The 21,981-nt window shown below is 41.1% G+C and overlaps 2 protein-coding genes across 2 annotated transcripts; one reads left to right on the top strand and one right to left on the bottom strand.

Annotated features, from left to right (window-relative positions):
• Positions 1–1,063: 1,063 nt before the first annotated feature.
• On the top strand, positions 1,064–9,190 carry LOC122819310. The gene is made up of 3 exons (XM_044095937.1): positions 1,064–1,339; positions 2,149–3,693; positions 5,656–9,190. The coding sequence occupies exons 1-3, from the start codon at positions 1,332–1,334 to the stop codon at positions 7,220–7,222; spliced, it is 3,120 nt and encodes a 1,039-aa protein (XP_043951872.1). The 5' UTR covers positions 1,064–1,331; the 3' UTR covers positions 7,223–9,190.
• Positions 9,191–12,735: 3,545 nt separating this feature from the next.
• tbc1d13 (TBC1 domain family, member 13) lies at positions 12,736–21,461 on the bottom strand. Its single transcript, XM_044095738.1, has 12 exons — positions 21,271–21,461; positions 19,817–19,890; positions 19,704–19,744; positions 19,465–19,526; positions 19,110–19,209; positions 18,844–18,926; positions 18,613–18,772; positions 17,908–18,118; positions 17,668–17,831; positions 17,218–17,378; positions 17,086–17,143; positions 12,736–15,897 (listed from the first exon to the last, which is right to left on the bottom strand). The coding sequence occupies exons 1-12, from the start codon at positions 21,444–21,446 to the stop codon at positions 15,832–15,834; spliced, it is 1,356 nt and encodes a 451-aa protein (XP_043951673.1). The 5' UTR covers positions 21,447–21,461; the 3' UTR covers positions 12,736–15,831.
• Positions 21,462–21,981: the final 520 nt, after the last annotated feature.

Here is a 21,981-nt window from a genome sequence, read left to right as displayed (position 1 = left end):
TTATATTTTACCCAAAGTCTTAAGTTAAAAGCTCTTGTTTAAAAAGTGAGGATCATTAATTTTCTCTCATTCCGTATTAAACACTTTCTTTTTTCACTCTGCTTGTTTGTGTGCGTCATCTGCAGCTCAGCCAATCAAATCACAGAGATGATTTTAAAAACGTTGAAGAGAAAAGTAATTTATTTCGGGCGCATAAACGACAAAGAACTCAATAAAAACGAAGTATATAATACAAAACATGCGAGAAGCTGGAAATGGAGCAACTTCCAACTCTGACCGACATTTTACGTTTCATTAAAAACGGTAGGTGGTTCTTTATTTAGCTATCAGCTAACTTTAGCTAACTTAGAGCTATTAGCTAGTGTTCTCCAGGCTACGTGATGATTTAACCTGTATGCTGTTTTTGTCAAGCTATTTTAAATCCGGTCCGACAGACAAATCTATGAATAAGTTGCAGCTCGTAGTTTTGCCGGTGAATGAAGAAGCGGGTTTTCACCTGAACTGAAGGAAAAGAGTTTATCTCTGTCTCCTCCCGATCATAACGGGTTCAGTTAGAGTACAGATCACTTTACATATATACTGTACTAGTGGTTTTCAAAGCGGGGAAGATGGAGAAAAAATAAATAAATTAAAAAAAAGTTATACATGAAAATATTTTATTGAATGAAAATAATTAATTAAATATTCCTGTCCATGGTAACTGCAATCAATACATTTAAGGTTTGGTTTAAGGAAATGCACACAGATTTATTTGCTTTCTGAATTTCAGTTAAATCTAAACAGGATTTTCCTGTTTTAGGCGCCACCCTTATATGAGAATAATGTCTGTTAAACGGCCCAGTGCAAACATGATCAGATTAAAAGATTTCCAACACAAAAGCATTAGTTACTGAAAACATAAAATGTGTCATTTAATAGTTTTTAATCAGGAGGATCTAATGTTTTATTTCTGTAAAGGTTTGTTTTATAAATGACATTTTTTCTTTTTGTAAATGTTTCTTTTCACAAGTTGTTTCTGATAAAACAGAAAAATCCAGAAATAGTTCAAGTTTGAACTTCTGTAAAATTGATGAGTCAGCTGGTGATTTGAGTATGAATATAAATTCATATAGAAATGAATTCATTGCCATATTTGATTTTGACTAAATAGATATTTAAAGAATTTTGCCACGATTCTAAAATATTCATGAGGTTTTTTTTTGTTTGCAATTTTATTTCTAGATTCAGCTGTGACTTTTTGGAAATCTTTTATGACAATTAATTCAGGTTTTTCATTACGTTTCATTTGATTTATTTGTCTCAATTTGCAGATTTGTGATCTGGGGAGTACGATGGCACAGTGAGTATATCTGGACCAAAAACCCAAACCACTGAGGACTCAGTGAAACAGTTAGAGGAAGTTAGTTTGTTAGAAATACTCAGTGACACAAAATTATGGGACATTTCCAACATTACATAACCCTGAAGCTTGTTGCTGCATGTCTGTAACTATATAACAGAAACCAGACATGTAGCAACAAGTTATCGTGTTGCTAACTATATTTACTGTCATCCTCATCCCAGACTGAGGATGACAGTTGAATCTAAAATCCTGTTTAGATTTAACTGAAATTCAGAACGCAGCAGTTTCTGGTCCAGTTTGATGTCTGGGCCTGGAAAACGTTGGACTACGGTTCCTGGTGTCTCTAGTGTCTCGTTTCTGACTGGAACTGCCTGTTAGTAAAGTTTATTTTCTCACAGAGAGAACTGGAACAGATTCTTTAAAACTTATTAAAGTTTTGTCTGATAAAGAGTTTATCTTTGAACAATAATCAATACACGCTGTGATCTTGGAGAAGTGGCCAATAATGTAAACATTACTCTCTATAATCTGTAAACTCAAACTGGTTCTGTTAATTATTTTAGCAAAACAAATTGGATTTCTTCCATCTGTTCTTTCTCCACATTCAGTGATTCAGCCAGTCTGTATTTCTGCTGCAGCTGAAACTATAAAGATGTGCCATTAATTAAAACATCACTGAGTGCATTTAAAGATGGGTTCATGGTTTATATGTGTGTTTAGAAGACATAAATCTATCCCACTGTAATATTTTTAAACTATAAGTCTTATTTTAAAACATACACTGAACATCTTTATTGTTATTACAGGAACAGAAACTATTCATCCAGTTTTGAGGACATTTTCTCCAATAGTGATCTAATTAGTTCAGGACCTCCTAAGATCTACCAGCTGAGGAAACAGGAACAGAAGATCGGATCTCTGACCTCAGTAACTGTTGGTGAAAAACAAGAGACCAAACCAAACAAAACCATCTTACTAGTTGGTGAAACAGGAACAGGAAAATCTACTCTGGTTAACGCTCTGTTCAACTACTCTGTGGGAGTGAAGTTTGAAGATGAGATCTGGTTTCAGATTGTAGCGAACGAGGACAGACATCAGACCTCAGATGTGATCGTCTATCAGATCTTTGGTTTTGAGAATCAAACTCTCCCGTTCTCTCTGACCATCATTGATACTCCTGGATATGAAGACTCACAAGATGTCAATCATAATACCAGGATCAATCAGAAATTAATGGAGTTATTCCAGTCAGCTGATGGGATCCAGGAAGTTCATGCAGTTTGTCTGGTGATGAAGGACAGAGAGAATCCAGTCAGTGACCGACTGAAGTACATCTATGATTTCATTAAGTCTCAGTTTGGAGAAGATGTGGAGAAAAACATCGTAGCTCTGATGACAAACTCACAGGGAGAAGAACCTACTGATATTCTTGAAGCTCTGGAAGCTGCAAACATTAAATGTGCCAAAGATGAAGAGAATGAAATGGTTTACTTCCAGTTTGATAACCGTCAGGATAAAAAGCAAACAAAAAAATCTAAATTGTCTCTAGAAAATGCTTGGAGGGTGTCAGGAGGAGGATTAAAAGAGTTTGCAGCCTTTCTAGAAAACTCTCCTCCGCTCCAGCAGAAGGTCATGATGGAAGTTGAGAAAGAACGGATCAGACTGACGGCCTGCATCCAGAACCTGCAGGACAGAATCAGGTTCACTGAGCTAAACCTGAGAGATGTGGAGCGAACTCAAGAGGCTCTTTGTATTAACAAACAGAAGATAAAAAGGTCTAAAAATTTTAATGTACTTATTCCTGAGACCTACAAAGTAATAGAGTCTCTTGGAGATGAAACCTGTGGTTCAGACACAGCTGTCGTCTGTTTTGTCTGTAAGGAGAACTGTCACTATCCTGGATGCACAAAGGCTTTAAATGCTCAACAATGTGAAGTGATGAGAAATGGAAAATGTACTTCATGCACCAACAAGTGTCCTGCATCAGATCATGATAAAAAAAACTGGAGGTTTTTGATCAGGACCCAGATGGTTGAGAGGAATAAAGAAACCCTGAAGCAACAATATAAACAAGAAGCAGGAGAGAAAAAGGTCAAACTTTCAGAAAGACTTGAAAAAGAGAAAACAAAGCTGAGGGAAGAGAAGAGACAATTAGTAAATGAAGCATATAGACATGTGATCAAACTTTCTGTGTTAGTTAAGAATAATGATTCAGTTGATGATTCAGTTTCCACTCATGTCATCTTGGACTTCCTTATCAAGAAGATGAAAGGACAAGGAGATGAAGAAAAGGTGCAGGAACCGGAGGAAATATACAAACAAATGGAAACCAAAACGTCACACAAACACAGGTAGGTACTTTCAAAATGGCACTTCATGTTATGTTCAACATTTCTGTGGCTCTGTGAGAAGAGACGTTGTCTTGTGATCAGAAGGTTGTATGGTTGATTCCAGCAGTCTTTCTGAATAGAGGCTCATATGGCTGACAGCCCACAATGTCCCTGCTAGAAATTGGTGGACCTTTACTGAACCTCATTTTACTGTTAGGTTATGTCAGCAACAAAAACAGAGACTCTCTATAAATCATTTAATCCACAGAGCACCACACAACACCTTTTTCACATCACAAACATGTGTACTGTGTAACATGCAACCCACAAGAAAGGTTAATTCATTTATACTATATATATATATATATATATATATATATATATATATATATATATATATAGGAAGTTGGGCCTGATCAGAAAGTTCTAAATTTGAGGGAACCTAGGTGTGAGCAACAACAGAGTACACAGTGTCTATAAAAAAGAGCAAAATTTAATATAATGTACATTTGTGGATCCACATTTAAAAACAAAAAACAAATATATGAATAATTCAGTCTCCAAAGCATCAATTGTTCAGAGAAGGTCTTGGAATCTCTGGCTCTCCAGGCCAAAAGTGTATCATACAAGCACATAAAAACCCTGACCTGGAACAAGGCCAAAGTAAAACATCTTAGCTCATAAGATGCCAGCATCAATAAAGCTTAAGCTATATTTAATAAAACTAAAGAGATTAGCTTATATGTCATAAATATATATATATTGTAAATAAAGTAAAAACAAAACATCAATACTTAGTATTGCAATATTCAATAAACAAACAGAAGATACAGTTTTAGAGAGCTAGGAGAGTTAACAGAAAGAGGTTATAAGACTTTTTTAGCCTTTCTAGAACACTTCTTAGCAGAAGGTCATGATGGCATTGAGAAAACATCACAGTGCAGCAAAACACAGCTAGCATATGGCTAATTAGCACTGAGCTAAACCTGAGCTCACGCTCAAACAGAACTCAACAAAGAGGCTCATATCTAAACTAACAGAAGATAAAAACTCACCACGTTGGGCAACACTCATAAGATGTGATTATTATGGTATATTTAGCAATAGAGTTCTTGGAGATGAAACTTGTGGTCTCAGTACATTACTGTGCCTGTTTGTTTCTTCACTGGTTTCATCTTCACTATCCTGGATGCACAAAGGCTTTAAATGCTCAACGGAATGGGAAGTGATGATAACACACAGCAATAACAATACAAACAAGTGTCCTGCATCATTTTATTTGTATTAAATTTGAATTTAATAGGTTTTTGATCAGCCCAGATTTGAGAGGAATTTAGCCAACTGCTGAAGCAACAATATAAGATGCTATCAACGAGAAAAAGGGCTTCAGTTGTTCAGAAAACTTGAGATCTAAGAAAACAATTTACTATTTTGAATTATATATTTTAATTTATTTTAATATTGTTTTTCTTACCGATTTCCAGATTCAAATTTCCTACAAGTTAGTTAAGAAACAATGATTCAGTTGATGATTCAGTTTCCTGTCTGACGCGTCATCTGAGTAAAATCTTATCAGCACAGCATTTGAAAGGACAAGGAGATGAAATCAACCCTATTGCAGGAACCGAGGAAATATACAAACAAATGGCTGCTTAATCAAAATAGAAGCTATCACTAAAGGCATATTTCACAGTTTTTAAGATTTTTAGCACTTTTTATCTATATTTAGGAACATATTTATTAACTTATTTTTTTTACTTTATTACCTTTTAGCTCTTGTGGTAGAATAAGACAATAAATCAACATCTATTATTTTTTTTACTTGTGTTTTTAAACACTAGGTTACAACTGCATATACTGTATTTTTATGTTAAATTTGTTTTGGATGATTAATCATTTATTACATTATCATTACATTAATAAAATAAGTTCCAATGCATTTTGTTTGCACTTTTAATAAAAGTTTGTCCTGTTTTCCTGCAGGATGGGAATTTCCTCATTTAATCAGGAGGCTCTGATCTCCGAAAGTATTCAGACCCATAAAGGACCTCCTGCTGTCTATCAGGTGATACCAAAGAAAGAGATGATAGGAACTCTGAGCAGACTGACGGTTGGAGAGAAAGATGAGATGAAGATCAATAAAACCATCTTACTGGTTGGTGAAACTGGAACAGGAAAATCTACTCTGATCAACGCTCTGTTCAACTACGCTGTGGGAGTGAAGTTTGAGGATAAAGTCTGGTTTCAGATTGTAGAGGAGAATAAAGGCCATCAAACAGAAAGTCAGACCTCAGATGTGATCGTCTATCAGATCTTTGGTTTTGAAGGTCAAACTCTGCCGTTCTCTCTGACCATCATCGATACTCCTGGATATGGAAGCACCAGAGGGACTGAAGAAGATAATTCTGTCAGTCAAAGATTGTTGGATTTGTTTCGATCAAAAGATGGAGTTCATCAGATCAATGCAGTGGGTTTGGTGATGAAGGCCAGTGATAACAGACTGAGTGACCGACTGAGATACATCTTTGATTCAGTGACGTCTCTGTTTGGAAACGACCTGGAGAGAAACATTGTAGCTCTGATCACTCACTCTGATGGAAGAACACCTAGAAATGTTCTTCAGGCTCTGGAAGCTGCAGGTATTAAATGTTCTAGAGATGAGATGAATCTTCCTGTTCACTTCATGTTTAATAACCAGCAGAAGACACAGAGATACACAGAGGAAGGTCAGCGTGGTGACAAATACTCCTGGGACTTTACAAATGAAGATATGGGTCGTTTGAGAAACTTCCTGAAAAACACCAAACCTCAACCACTGAATACAACAGTGGAGGTTCTGAATGAACGGATCAGACTGACGGCCTGCATCCAGAACCTGAAGGAGAGAATCGAGCTGAATGAACAGAAACAGAATGAAATAAAACAGATTAAAGAAGCTTATAATGAACATGAAGCTGAGATGGAGAAGAACAAGAACTTCACTATGGAAGTTGATGAGCCGTACAAAGAAAAGGAAACAATTACGGGAGGAAAGTGGGGGTTGGTGTTTCTGGAAGGAGCCATCACCTGTAATATTTGTCAGGAGAACTGTCACTACCCTGGATGCACAATGGCCCGGAAACCAGCACACTGTAATGTCATGAAGCGAGGCCACTGCACAGTTTGTACCAACAAGTGTCCTGCATCAGATCATGTCAAAGAAGACTGGAAATATGTGACAAAGACCAGAAAAGTTCAGAAGACCTTGAATGATGTGAAGGCAGAATATGAAAAAAATAAAGCAGAATGTGAGAAAAAGTCAACTCTTCTGGAAAACCTTGAAAAGGAAACCAGCAAACTGACAACAGAGCGATTGTTGCTGCTGGATGAGGCCTACAGTTGTGTTACCAGACTGGAGCAGATTGCCCTCAACATTAATTCAGCATCCACTTTTGTTCATTTGGACTTTTTGATTGAGAAAATAAAGGAAAAAGGAGAACAAAAGAAAGCTGAAGTGCTAGAACAGCTGAAGAACAGGATGAATGAGGGCTTCAAACCTCAGAAAAAATAGATTTCCTAACTAGATGTTCGACCCACCTCAACTGGCTCCCCTCCATGTGAAGGAGCAGTAGCTCTACTCTGATTTCCTCCTGGAGCTTCTCATTTCAGCCGCTTCTATCCATGATCTGGTTTTTCAGCCACTACCCAGAGCTCTTGACCACAGATGAGGGCAGGAACATAGATTGACTTGTACATCAAAGGTTTTTCTTTTGGCTCCGTTTTGTCTTCACCATCACAGACCGGTGCAACACCCACATCGCTGCAGACACGGCACCAATCCGCCTGTTGGTTTCCCACTGCATTCTTCTCTTATTTGTGAACTAGACCCCAAGATACCTAAACTCCCTAACATGGAAGAAGCAGGTTTCCCTTTTCTGGCTGAAGACCATTGTCTCAGGTGTAAAGGTACTGATTCCCATCCCGGCTTCTTCACACTCTGCTCTAGCAAATGCTGCAGATCACAATCCAACAACATCACTGGCAAAACATGGAGATATCATCCAAAAGCCACCAAAATGGATCCCTTCAAAAACCTTGACTGCACCTAGATGTTTTATCCACAAGGACGATGAACAAAATTAGTGACAGAAGGTAACTTTGCCTGCGACAGACTGGCGACCTGCCCAGGGTGACTCCCGCCTCTCGCCCGGATCGTAGCTGGAGAGGAACCAGCAACCCTCCTGACCCCATTAGGGACAAGGGTGAACAGAAGATGGATGGATGCAGACCAAGGGTCCTGGTACCTCGTATTCCCAGACTACACCCCCACAGGATTCACCAAGCTACAGTCAACTGCATTTTCCAAATTCACAAAACACATTCAGACTGGTGAGAGAACTACCATGAACCCATAATGAGCCTGCTGAGGGTTTAGAGCTGGTGAAATGTGGCAGCCAGTTAGAAAAAGACTCAGCAGACACAGATCCTATCCTCTCTACCCACTTTGATGACAACAAAGTCAGTCATCAAACTGTAGCCAAAGGTTTGTTGGTTCAAAAATAAACTGCAAACCTTTCCAAGCACGCTGGACACCCTTACACTTGTCCAATGTGTTCATTATGGAGAATCCATGACAGGCAGAGTTTGGGTTCAGTTATTATTCCTTCCAATAACTCACGTCCAGATCTCTCTGCTGTTGCCCATGTTGGTGTTGAACTCCTTCAGTAAAGAGGGAATCCCACCAGGAGTGTCTGAGACGTTTTCTCCTAATGTAACACAAGATTTACACACAAAGTTAACACTGAATATTCTGCTTGTTTGTTCACATATTAGATCAGAATAACATATTTTAGTTGATTAGTGGAAATACTTGGATCATTTTATATTGTTATGTCAAGATGAGGTTACGTCTCCATTGTTTCTAATTTTGAATTGTTCATACAAATAAAGAACGTAAAAGGTTGTTTTTTTTATTTTTCTTATATTTTTCTTTTGTTAATAATTATTTGTTTCTGCTGTAAGGATTTTAATTTTTAAACTGTGAAAACAGAATTAATCTGATTATTAAGTTGAATATGAATTGCATGTTTTTTTTGTCGAGTTTATTTCAAGTCTACAATTAAATTGATAATCAGCAAAGGGAAGATTCTTAATAATGAATTTGATTAATGCTAATTTTTAAGATGATTTTTCAATGTTTTTCAGAATAGTTGAGAGAAGAAAATCACCAACATTTTAGGAAAATATATCGACCAAATATGCATCTGACCAAACACATTTACAGCTGAAGTTTATTCTAAATTTACTGGAGATTATCAGACTTTTGGTTTTATTAAATATTTTCATGAAAGTTTTGGAATTTACTTCAATTATTTTTGATATTTTGTTGGAATTACCAGTTGAATACTTTCTTCCTTCTGGGTTTTTGAGTGATCAAGAATTAATCACTACCAGAGGAAAACACTGCCACTTACTGGTTACTGGTTGAACTGCATTGTTGCTGAAAATGTGCTAAATAAATAAAATTACTGCATCTCTCTCTTTCTACTACCAGTTATTTCAGTAAATTTCATCTGCCTCAGCCTTTAGAGACAAAGTCAAATATTATTTGGTGATATTTACATGTTATCTAATCTTTCTCAGCTGTTGAATTGAGTTGTGTGTTTTACCTGCTGAAGCTTTGCAATAAAGAACAAATGAAATGAGAACCAAAGTTGTTATGAGATCTGTGATGGAAGAATTACAAGAAGAAAAACATCGTTAAAGGAAACCATAATAAGTTTTATAATCCGTTTGCCAGAAATCATGTTGGACAGCAAAGATGTGGAAGAAGCAGCTTTAATCAGACCAGAAGATAAACGGCCAAAATGCAAAACACTATGAGATCCAATACTGCACATCACCCTGAACACACCATCCCAGTGTATGGTGGTGGCAGCATCATGCTCTGGGTGAAAATGGATGGAGCCAAATACAGAACATTGGAAGAAAATTTATTAAATCTAAAGACTGAGAGTTATGTTTGTAATGTGATAGAATATGTAGTTCAAGCAGTGTGAAAAGTTCAGAAACCAAAGACCAAACAGAAACAACTGAGAGGATGGTGGATAGGAGGCGAGAGCAGTTCTTGTGTTCTGACATTACATCATAATGTGATCATCACAGGGAGATTTATCCATCTTTTGTACACAAACCTGCACATAAAATAACTTTCCAAACAGGCCAGCAATTCATGGAAGGGATAAAACTGCAACAAGAGTAAAATTAAAGGCTCATGTGAGACCTATGACCATCTTACCACTGATCAGTTGTTTCAGATTTAAACAGCCAGGCTTAAGTCTAAGAAACTTAAGCCTGAATCTGAACACTACAGACAGAAAAGCTGACTGAATTAAAAATTACTTTCGGGTTGGGGGAGGGGGGAGGGGGGCATTGGTTATTGGGTGGGTTGTTTGTTTTTATATTGGTTGCTGGTTTCAGTGTTCAATTTTCTATAGCACCAATTCACAGCAAATGGTCCTGGAGAACCCCCCACAGGGCTCCCCGAGGGATACGGTCGAACGCCTTCTCCAAGTCCACAAAACACATGTAGACTGGTTGGGCGAACTCCCAGAACCCTCCAGGACCTGCTGAGGGTGTAGAGCTGGTCCAGTGTTCCAGAACCAGAACCAGAACCACACTGCTCTTCCTGAATCCGAGGTTCGACAATCCGACGGACCCTCCTCTCCAGAACCCCTGAATAGACCTTGGCAGGGAGGCTTAAGAGTGTGACCCCCCTGTAATTGGAGCACACCCTCCGGTCCCCCTTTTTGAACAGGGGGACCACCACCCCGGTCTGCCAATCCAGGGGAACTGCCCCCGATGTCCATGCGACATCGCAGAGTCGCATTAGCCAACACAACCCTACAACATCCAGAGCCTTGAGGAACTCCAGGTGGATCTCATCCCCCCCCGGGGCCCTGCCACCGAGGAGCTTTTTGACCACCTCGGTGACCTCGACCCCAGAGATTGGAGAGCCCAACCCAGAGTCCCCAGGCTCAGTTTCCACAATGGAAGGCATGTTGGTGGGATTGAGGAGGTCTTCGAAGTATTCTGCCCACTGGCCCACAACATCCCGAGTTGAGGTCAGCAGCACACCATCCCCACTGTAGACAGTGTTGGTGCTGCACTGCTTCCCCCTCCTGAGACGCTGGATGGTGAGAAGCCAGAATCACGGGGAAGTCTTTCTCCATGGCCTCTCCAAACTCCTCCCACGCCCGAGTTTTTCCCTCAGCAACCACCCAAGCCGCATGCTGCTTCGCCCGCCGATACCCATCAGCTGCTTCCGGAGTCCCACAGGCCAAAAAGGCCCGATAGGACTCCTTCTTCAGCCTGACGGCTTCCCTCACCGAAGGTGTCCACCAACGGGTTTGAGGGTTGCCGCCGCGACAACCTTGCGGCCACAGCTCAGATGAGCCGCCTCGACAATGGAGGTACAGAACACGGTCCACTCAGACTCCATGTCCCCCGGGACGTGTTCGAAGTTCTGCCAGAGATGGGAGTTAAAGCTCCGTCTCACAGGGGATTCCGCCAGACGTTCCCAGCAGACCCTGACAACCCGTTTGGGCTGCCAGGTCTGACCGGCATCCTCCCCCACCAGCGGAGCCAACTCACCACCAGGTAGTGGTCAGTGGACAGAACCTCTCTTCACCCGAGTGTCCAAGACATACGGCTACAGATCCGATGAAACGATGACAAAGTCGATCATCGAACTGCAGCCTAGGGTGTCCTGGTGCCAAGTGCACATATGGACACCCTTATGCTTGAACATGGTGTTCGTTATGGACAATCCATGATGAGCACAAAAGTCCAACAACAGAACACCACTCCAGTTCAGATCGGGGGGCCGTTCATCCCAACCACGCCCCTCCAGGCCTCACTGTCATTGCCCACGTGAGTGCTGCTCCAGAGTGGGGCCCCGGTGACCCACGTCCGGGCACGCAGTCCAAAGTTTGTATTCATCATCGGGGTCTTCGGGCTGCACTTTGTCTGGTCCCTCACCTGGACCTGTCTGCCTTGGGTGACCCTACCAGGGGCATGAAGCCTCAGACAGCAGAGCTCCTGGGATCACTGGGGCCTCAAACCCTCCACCACCATAAGGTGGCAGCACAAGGAGAGGAGTTCATTATTAAAGTAGTTTAAAGTTTGTACCAAAGGAAACCTAACAGATTGAACGGACTCATGACTGTCAGCATTCACTCCACCTGGCCAGCAGGGGGCAGCAGCACATTGTTTCAGTTGAGTTGTTGACTTTACAGCAGGGGTCTCAAACTCCAGTCCTCAAACTCCAGTCCTCAAGCGCCGGTGTCCTGCAGTTTTTAGATGTGCCACAGGTACAAAACACTGGAATGAAATGGCTTAATTACCTACACCTTGTGTAGATCAGTTCTCCAGAGCCTTAATTATTCTATTCAGGTGCAGCAGAGGCTCATCTAAAAGTTGCAGGACTGCGGCCCTTGAGGACTGGAGTTTGAGACCCCTGCTTTACAGCCATCGTTCATACTGAGGATGCATGTAGCAACAGTGGAGAGGAAGAACTCCCCTGTAGCAGGAGGAAACCTCCAGCAGAACCAGAACCGGGCTCAGAACCAGCAGCCATCAGCCACGACTAACTGGAGATGAGAGAAGACAGAGCAGAGACAGAACAGGTCAACTGATCAGGAGAACTTTCTACGTTGATGGAGGTGAGAAGTGAACAGCAGGAGAGGGAGAAGGTGTAGGTGATGGCAGCATCATGGCCTCCTCCAGGAAGGAACCAGCCAATCAGAACATCAGACCAGAGGGTCAATAATTTTGACTTTTACTGCAGTAAAAACAAGTTGAAGTTGTTTTACTCCTTCAGTTTGTGGGACTCTTCCATCCTGACAGCAGATTGACCTGATTTACAGGTTATTTAACACTTTAACTGTTTAAAAATTAATTAGTCAAACATTTCTGTCATTGTTTATTTTAATTCACATATGCAAACATGTAAAAACAATTTATATACAATTATTTTAAACACTGGAGAGTATTACAAAAAATGTCATTTGAGTTTACAAAATGTAAAATCATGCAAAAAACAAAAAAACAAGTTTTATTCAACAATCCAACAGAAAAGCATCAGGAGAAATAAATACACATTAAACTGATGGGGAGGTTGTTAGTGACGATCCCCCCAAGTAAAAACATTCGACACGCCTTCACTCTGTTCTGGTCTGAATGTGCAGCTTTCTAACCCCGACTTTAACTTAACGACCTTACAGAAACTTTTGATCATCAGGAGGGAAAAATGTCAAGAGCTTCAAATTCCTCCCAAAAACCAGCAGCAGATCCTGAAAACGATCAGATTCTGAGTCTCTGGCGTTTGGATCAAAGCTGGACCTCAGAACCAGAACCGATTCTGGTTTCCAGGTCAGGAAACTTCATTTGTTTTGTTCCAAAGGCTCTAATGACCTCAGATGTTCATTCAATAGAAACCGACGTTAACTGAGATTTTCTCAACATGATTGATCAGTTTTCATCCTGATCCGGTTCGGTCCGGATGTCATTGTTCTTTATGGTATCGGAGCATCATAAAACCAAACCAGATGAGGTTCAGAATCGTTCTGCCCCAGTGGAGCCATCTAGTGGCCCAGTTTTAGATTGCACTTAAATCCACAGGATCCTGCAGATGTTTCAGAGAAACTGCAGCAGAAACAGGAAAATACCCAGAATTTTGAACAGTTGGGCTCAGAAATGTTCCTGTAATGCACCGTTATGATGCATCGAATGTGAAGAGCTTAAAGACGATCCGTCAGTAGATAAATGTCTGACGATGCATTTAGTGTCATTAAAGCGGTAAAACCTTTACTGTGGTGGTTTCTAAATGGTAAACAGTGACTTCAGGTTTTGGAAAATAAAAACACATTTGGCAAGAAAAAAAAGTTTTGTTGCTTTGGTTTTGTTTAGGAGGGAGAAAAAAAAAATCAGCTTGATATCCTGGATGTTAAAGAAACGTTTATAAACCCTCAGTTTTTAATGAGATGATCAACGTGAGAGCACAAGGTTTTATTTTAATGCCCAATCTAAAACCAAACCCTAATTTTCTCATAACTTCCAGATTGTTCCTATAAGTCGTTCAAAGTGGTTTGGATCAACAAGTTCTCCAGTTTTTATGCTTTTTCACTCATTTCCAGAGAACTTTTGTAACTCGGACTCAAATCATCCAGAAGAATCACAAACTTAAAGCATGATGGCAGCGTGGCGTCTACCCAATGAGCAAACATGATCAAAATGTTTCTTTACTGTTTAAATGCACACAAACTGCTTGTTAGCAGCTAGCATGGCTAACGGTAGTTAGCACCATAATGATTTGTTCAGGTGAAACCAACATCAGAGAGTTTATTCCAAAATAAAGTCTTGATCTGGACTGAAGGAGATTCTAGATGTGACCTCATGATGCTAATGCGCTACAAGCTAATAAATGATGCAGGCTCAAAAACAAAAAAATAAAATGCAACAGCCTGCAAAGACAAAAAGATAAATCAACAAACATCTTCCTCCCACAGAAAATGGAAGCAAAAGGGAAAATGCTGCAAATTGTAAAAAACGAAAAGAGCAAAAGCTGCAAACTGAAGTCCTCCTCACCAGCAGGGGGAGTCTGGAGTTGGTAATATAAACATATTAATATGCTGTGCTTATATAATGTAAAACACTCTGAAAAACATCGTGAAGTGAAACACCCTCTTTCTTCCTCCAGCTTTCTTCTCCTCGGCTCCCCCTGGTGGTCTGGAGGACTTCAGTTTTATGAAGAGAGTTTGCAACGTTTTATATTTGCTTTTGTTTTCACTATTTTCCATTCTGATTCATTTCCTTATGAAATTTTACCTGCTCTTTGATTCTATGCTTCGTTTCCTCCAGAGGATCTGGACAGATCACTTCCTGTTTCCTCTGTTGACATTTTAAAAAGTTCACAATCACTAATGTTTGGCTGTGATGTATGTAATGCATCAGTGCTCTGTAAACAGCAGCACTTCACTGAGGAGAGAAGAGCTGATCTGAACGAGGCTGTTAATAATTCAATATTTGGAAGTCTGACCATCAACTGACCGGCTTCCTTCACTTCCTCTGCTGCAGTCACTGAAACGACAGAGAGACTCTAAAGCAGATTAGAAAATCAACATTATTGTTCAGAACTTCTTCTGTTTGCTGATTGGCCTGAAATTTTTCTGGAGGAATCCAAATCAATGGGAGGAATTCCAGACTCAGCAGTGAAGAGAGTTGAGAATCTAGTGGAAACAGCCTACTGTTTCCTGTGACTGCAGCTATTTTGGTTTGTATGCAGGTTTTTGGCATTTGCAGCATATTTACACCCATCAGTCTCCAAACTTCACTGGAGAATCGATTCTTTTAGGTCTGACATGTTTAAGGTGTAAAATCTGGACTGTGTGGAGAACCGTTGATTCAAACCAGTAAAGATTTCAGGAACGTCTGGATCACAGGAAGTGGGAGGTTTAAGACTTTTGCACAATACTGACCAGAAGTTTCCTGTTTACTTGGGTTTGAACTGAAATCTGTTCTCTGAGCAGCAGCAGGAAAACTAGAAAGAAAATTCAGACCAGACAGAACTGTGCTTCACCAGATATTAGTCTGCACCCGGAACCAGAACCAGAACCGGACCAGAACCATGGGCTAAAGGTGGAAAACGAGCAGCATGGCGGTCTCTCTGGTCTCAGAGTGAAGTCCTTGTTCTGCTGCTGGTTCTGGACCTTCAGAAAGTCTCTGAACAGAAATCCAGGAGGTTCTGTTGAGCTGAAGAACCGGTTCTACTGAATCTGTCCCGGAGAAGCAGAAACAGAACCGGTTCTTCTCCTGTAGAGAAGTTAAACACCGACAGGAAGTGGATCTGGTCACTTCCTGCTCCATGAAGGCCCAAAAGTTTCTGACAGTAAAAAATGAAGCAACGTCTCAGAAGATCTGCGACTTCCACTGGACTCTCCTCCAGCAGTCGTCATGGCAACCGGCTCTGTAGTGTTGAATCGTTTGGCTTCTCCTCCAGATGATCAATAAAATAATATTTTCCGATCAGTTCGTAAGGAAGAGTTTTGTCGCCATGACGGATGATGAAGCAGGTTTGACCTTTGACCCGGCTCTCAGTCTGACCTCCTACCTTCGTTCAGGTTAGCAGTTCTCCTGCAGCTCTTTGGCCTTGGTCAGGATGAGGTGGACGTCTGAGATCGGATAATCCTGCAGGAAGAAAAGAGTTTCATTTAAATAAATAATCCAGAAATTTGATTAAGAAACTTTGATCCAAAACCTAAAGATGAAACAACGAGATCAGAAAATCTGCTTCTAATTTTATTCTATAACAGCAGCTCAGGTTAAAATGTTTAATTTTAAAGTCTGAAATCAACACAAACAATAAATTAACTGAAAATAACAAAAGAACGACAGAAGATTCAGGAAGGTTTGAACATTTAATCCACATTTTGGATAAATAAGGATTTTTAATCTGACTGGTTCTAAAAATGAACTTCAACAAATCAAACAGCAGTTTGTGGAATAAATAGTTTTAACTCTAAAAATAATTTCTCCTGATCAGAAAAACCAACATTTCAGCAACAAGGCGATTCAAAGTCATTTATGACATCATAATAACTAATTATTAAACTAAATATTTTGGTTTTATTTTATCAAATATCACAATAATCAATAATCATCTTCAAAATGTTGAACAAAGTTCCAGTTATTAATCAAATCAACTAACCAGCTGGTTTTAGTCTAGTTATAAATGAACTCAGTGTTTCGGCTGTTTTCCAGTTTACAGGCAGTTTGTTCCAGATTCGTGGTGAATAGAATGTGAATGCTGCTTCTATCCGGTTGGTTCTGGTTCTGGTTGTAGAGCAGAACCAGAAGACCTGAGAGATGTGGAAGGTTGCCATGACAACAGCAGCAGATCTTTAACCCTGGAAATGTTCTTCAGCTGAATCCATCAGATAGAGACTCAAACGGTTGATACTGTTATATAGAAGACTGATTTTAGAACCGTCTTTATGTGGCTCTGAATGTTAAGGTCAGAGGTCAACCTGATCTCTGGTTTCCAGATGGACGACGTGAAGCTGTGTGTGAACTCTAGAATTATAACTCTAGATCTATAGATCAATAATTATAACTCTAGATCTATAACTCTAGAACTAAAGATGGTTCCTCTTTAATAACTTGAGTTCAGAAAGTTTTGTCTGATCCAAATATTTATCTGCTCTCAGCATCTGATCAGTGATCAACGGGGTCAAAGGTCACCTGGTGACTAATATTTTGGTTATGACCTGAACCAGTGGGACCATACAGATGTTAAATGGGAGGTTTCCTGGACCGACCCTGAGGAACCCCACTCGTTCTTTCCTGTTGTAATGTTGACCACAGCAGTGGACGTACCTGCAGCAGCCTCATGTTGCTGGTGAAGTCTCCGGACAGCAAGCTGTCCCGGATCAGTCTGGACAGGAGGACAGAGAGACGGGTCAGGTTCAGCTACAGTAACGGGTCGGGACCAGAACCTGGGAGCCTCACATGAGCATGGCGCAGCAGACCAGCAGCAGGAAGTGGAAGCGGTCCCGGTCGGAGAACAGGGAGTCCCAGATCCGGATGACGTCCGGCAGCAGGAACTCCTGGGACAGCAGCAGGGTGAGCCAGCGGAAGGTGAAGTACTGAGGCTTGATGTTCTGCTCCTCCTGTGGGACAGAACCAGAACCAGAACCGGGTCCGAGAGTGAATAAAGAAACAGCCCTGACCTCATGTTCCACTAAACATCGTCAGCCTGGTGGAAACCCTGATTTAACAGAAATCAATGAAGAACAGAGACTGGGAATCATTTCATTTATGATTAAATCGTTTCTATTTAAATATAAATTAATGTATTTAAATACAAATATATATTTGAAACTTTTATGCATTTAAACAGACTAAATGCTTAGAAGTTTCCAGACCAGCTGGTTTGCTCCTCTTCCTCGGCGGCGTTACCAGTTTGAGGAAGAGCTCGTGGTCCTTGTCGCGCAGCATGGCGTAGACGCTCTCCATCCTGCAGGTGATGCCGCACTGAGAGTCGTCCAGACTCTTGATGAAGTTGTCGCGGTTCTCTGACATCAGGTTGGTGAAGCAGAAGAAAGTGTCGGCCTCGGCGTGTTCTGCAGGACGGAGCACAGCGCCGTCAGAACCAGAACCAGAACCAGAACCAGAACATCACAAAACCAGAAGCAGAACCTTTCCAGGAGCTGCTGGGGTCGGTGGCGAAGGTGTAGTAGATCGGCCCGACGATCTCGTTCATCCCCTGGACGTAAGCGATGCCCGGGTTCAGCTTGGCGTAGATGAAGAGGATCCGCTCCACCACCTCCCAGTGCGCCTCGCTGCCGCTGGGCAGAACCTCGTACTCATTGGACGGGTACAGGTTCAGAGACTTCCCTGGAGAGCTGACCTGGACCGCAGAACCACAGAACCACAGAACCAGAGAACCAGAGAACGGGTTCAGGAGGTCAGAGGACCGGCAGGTCAGAACCAGGAGATCAAAGTTAGAAAAGAACTGGGATCCACAAAAACTAAAAAAAACCTGGAATGTTCTGATCCAGTTCTAACATATTATATATGATGATAATAATAATAATAATAATAATAATAATAATAATAATAATAATAATAATAATAACAATAATAATAATGATTTATCTGGAACATTTCTTCAAAGTTTCTCTTTCTCACATCAAAACTTATTTTACACTAAAACATATTGTTGGTTTCTGAAGCAGGCAAATAAAAAATAAATATTAATGCAAATTAAAAAATACAACAAAACATAAGAAACAAAAAGAGAAAATTTTAACTTTTTGTCTGATTATAGGATTTGTATTTTAAATAAATTTATAGGTTCGTTTATTCGTCTTCTGTGTAAACTGGCGCCCCCTGCTGACTCACGTTGGTGACTCCGCTCCGGTTCCGGTTCACGGTTTGGGCCTTCAGCGTGGTTTGCTCCACGCGGCGCCGCAGCGTCTCGTAGTCGTTCTGCGGGTCCAGGATCAGCTGGCACGGATAGTCGGTGGGCCGCTGGAAGAACGCCATGTCCGGGTACAGCCGCCTGCAGAACCAGAACCGACCCGGATCAGAGCCGGTCCGGGTCCGGGTCGGAGTCCGGGTCCGGGTTCTTACCTCACATCCTTGTCGATCTGCAGCAGAATCTCGTTATCCTTGAAGTACGTGTTCCAGCGGCTGTCCGGGTTCGGGTTCAGCGGCTGCAGCGGCAAAAGACCCGGTTCTGATTGGACCGGTTCTGACAAACCCGACTGGTCCGGTCTACCAGAACCGGGTAGAACTGGTACAACTAGCTGGTACCAGTTCTACTGATTATGCAAGCTGGGCCTTGCAGAAACATCCATCAGAATCAGAGCCAGAACCAGAACCGGGTCAGTACTTACATGGTCCTCCAGCGTGACGTCGGCTCTGGACAGGCCCAGGTTGGCCTTGGCGATACCGGGCTGGATGATCATCTCTCTGAGGAACTGGGAGTAAACCTCTCTGTGGAGACAGGAAGAGGATTGGACCGGACCGGACCGGATAGGACCAGACTGAACCGGACCGGACCGGATAGGACCGGACCGGACAAAACCAGACTGAACCGGACCGGACCGGACCGGATAGGACCAGACTGAACTGGACCGGACCGGATAGGACCGAACCGGACAAAACCAGACTGAACCGGACCGGACCGGACCGGACCAGACTGGACTGGACTGAACCTGAAGTCCGGCCCGCTCGGCCCGGTTCTCCTACCTCTGCTTCTTTAGGAAGGAATCCCATAATGTCTGGTCCAGAGGCAGGTAGTTCAGCAGAATCTGGAGGACAAACGAACCGGGTCAGAACACGGCCGGTACTTTCCATCAGGACACAGAACTTATTACAATAAATACAACAGAGACGCAGGAAGTTCTGGCCCGGTCCTGGTCTGATTCTGGCCCGGTTCTGGGTTGGTGTCTAAACCGGTTCTGGACCTTCCTGTGAGTGAAGCTCACCTTCCAGCACAGCGAGCGCAGTCCTTCCTCATGAGGGATTCCTGAGGGAAACAACCAGAGTCAGACTGAACCAATCAGAGCAGAGCGTCTACTGGCTGGAGGTCAAAGGTTACCGCTGAAGCTCAGCTCCCTCAGCGTCGTCAGGTTGATGCTTTCCTCTCCCAAAGCCGATTTGAACTCTTGGATCCTGAAGAAACCAGGAGGAAGTTTGAGGAACAGAGACACTCCGTTACCATGGTAACAGATTAAACATTTACAGAATAAACTAAAGAGAATCAAATCAATCCTGGATAAAACTGAACATATTCTGAATAATAAATCACTTCATTTTCTATGTAACTCTCTGATTTGACCATATTTAACATATTGTTCAGAGAGGTGAGGAATTAATTAAAACTCTTTACATCCACTGAGTTTCTTACAGAAACATTAGAATCATCCATAATGTTGGTTATTATGAGAACACAAACCTGTTAGTATTAAAATCTAAAACTCTTAAAGTGAAGAGCTGCTGGAATTTAAAAATGCTCAAATGATGTTTAAGGCGTCTAATAAAGTGCAGCCTGAGTTCATAGAGAGCAAGTTTTATAAAAGAGAAGGAGGATAAAACTGAAACTCAAACTGAAGGATTCACAGTTTAACAACAAGAAAGAGATTTTGAATTTCAATTCATGTTGTAAAATTATGGAACAAGTTAAATGAGGAGTTAAAACAAAGTCAAAATTTAACACAATTTAAAAGGAAATATAAGGAGGTAATTTTCACAAGATACAGAAATAAGGGTGAGATTTGGCACTAATGTGTTTCCGTAAACTGAGGTTAACCATATGAGTGTGTGGATATGGATGAATATATTTAGACATGTAAACCCAGATAAAATTAACCAGTTTATTTTTATTTTTGATTGGATTTATTATTGAGGGTCCATCTGAAAATATTGTATGAGTTTAGGGGTCAGAGGTCATCAGTTTCTTTCTTCTTCTTGCTCCTTTTCCAGAATGTTAAGATTACTGTGGTACTAAAAAATGTCTTTTGCATTCCTAGTTCTTGTTCATGGTTTTATACTACTATCACTGTTGACAATCTGGCATCAGAGTTCAGTCTGGACGGACGGACGGACGGATATTCTGAAAAAAGTATATCGATAATCTATTTTGCAGCCTAATCTCAACATGAAGCTTCAGAAATCTTTTTTAAAATAACATGCAGCTGTTTATTTTTTAGCAGCTGTTTGCGCACTCGCGTTTGCTTTTGATGACGTCAGCAGATGGAAGTAGTCACCTGACCTGCTAACAGGGAGCTAACGTGGCTAAACAAACACAGCTAACTGACTCAAACCGTAAACAACTTTTAAAAACCCATTAAAGGGCTTAAAATGAGACGATGAAAACGGACATAAAGTCTGTTGTATTAATAACAGATCAGATTAAATTAATTGTGTGTTGAACGTGAAGTTAGCCTTTGTTTGGTTAGCGGGGCTGTTAGCTGAAGCTAATTGATTTCTCTGCGGTCCAGCTGCGTTTCCCTCCCGGATGGCTCCGAGTCTCACCTGAGGAGGAGAACTCACCTGTTCTTGTAGGCAGTAGACATGTCTGGCAGGTGACGCTGTTTCCCTTTCAGCCTTTCTCCCAGAAACAGGAATGAATTATTGGACTCAGGGAAGTTAGCCTGCTGGAACTTCCGCCTTTTTAGCCAGCAGGCAGAGCTACGGCGGGCGGCGAGGGACAAACAAGCACGCCGCATTCAGGTTGTGTCGGAATCTGGAGCACCGTTACGTCATAGTCATACACAACTTCAACAGATAAAAGTAATTATGACCTGAACTCTGACCCCAAATTTCAAATTAGTGTGTGATTCAATAAGCTATATAAAGTATTTAGACGTGTTTATTTTAATCATGTCCGCTGCATTTCTCCCAGTGGCAGCCATATTGTTTGTGATTTCGAAGATTATTAATAAATGTGTCTTATAATTGGATTTCTGAATACAGTGGATGTTTTAGTTGTGGATTTAGTGTGAAGTCACGGAGAAGAAAATTAACTGAATTAAAAACAAGAAATGTTGTGCTGCCATCTAGTGGCAGTTAGATGAATATAAAAAAGATTAAATCCGCTGTAAAATGAAGTAAACTCATCAGAAACAAAACAGGTTGGACAGAAAAGTATTTAATTTAATTTAGCTGCTAAACATTCAGATGTGAAAAATTAAACCCCACTTTTTTGTACACACTTCTTTCAGCAGAAATTCTGAACATTAGACATTAATAGATTAAAAAACT

The sequence above is a fragment of the Gambusia affinis genome, linkage group LG17 (genome assembly GCF_019740435.1).
Source record: "Gambusia affinis linkage group LG17, SWU_Gaff_1.0, whole genome shotgun sequence".
NCBI classification, from domain to species: Eukaryota; Metazoa; Chordata; class Actinopteri; order Cyprinodontiformes; family Poeciliidae; genus Gambusia; species Gambusia affinis.
The sequence above is the reverse complement of the archived record's forward strand: the minus strand, read 5'-3'. Positions and strand labels throughout refer to the sequence as shown.

Coding starts and splice junctions, on each gene's coding strand:
- LOC122819310 (XM_044095937.1), top strand. Junction 3,694..5,655: donor AAAACGTCACACAAACACAG/GTAGGTACTTTC, acceptor GTTTTCCTGCAG/GATGGGAATTTCCTCATTTA.
- tbc1d13 (XM_044095738.1), bottom strand. CDS start 21,446: ATGCGGCGTGCTTGTTTGTCCCTCGCCGCCCGCCGTAGCTCTGCCTGC. Junction 19,745..19,816: donor GAGGGAGCTGAGCTTCAGCG/GTAACCTTTGAC, acceptor TGTTTCCCTCAG/GAATCCCTCATGAGGAAGGA. Junction 17,379..17,667: donor ACGAGCTCTTCCTCAAACTG/GTAACGCCGCCG, acceptor TCTGTCCCACAG/GAGGAGCAGAACATCAAGCC.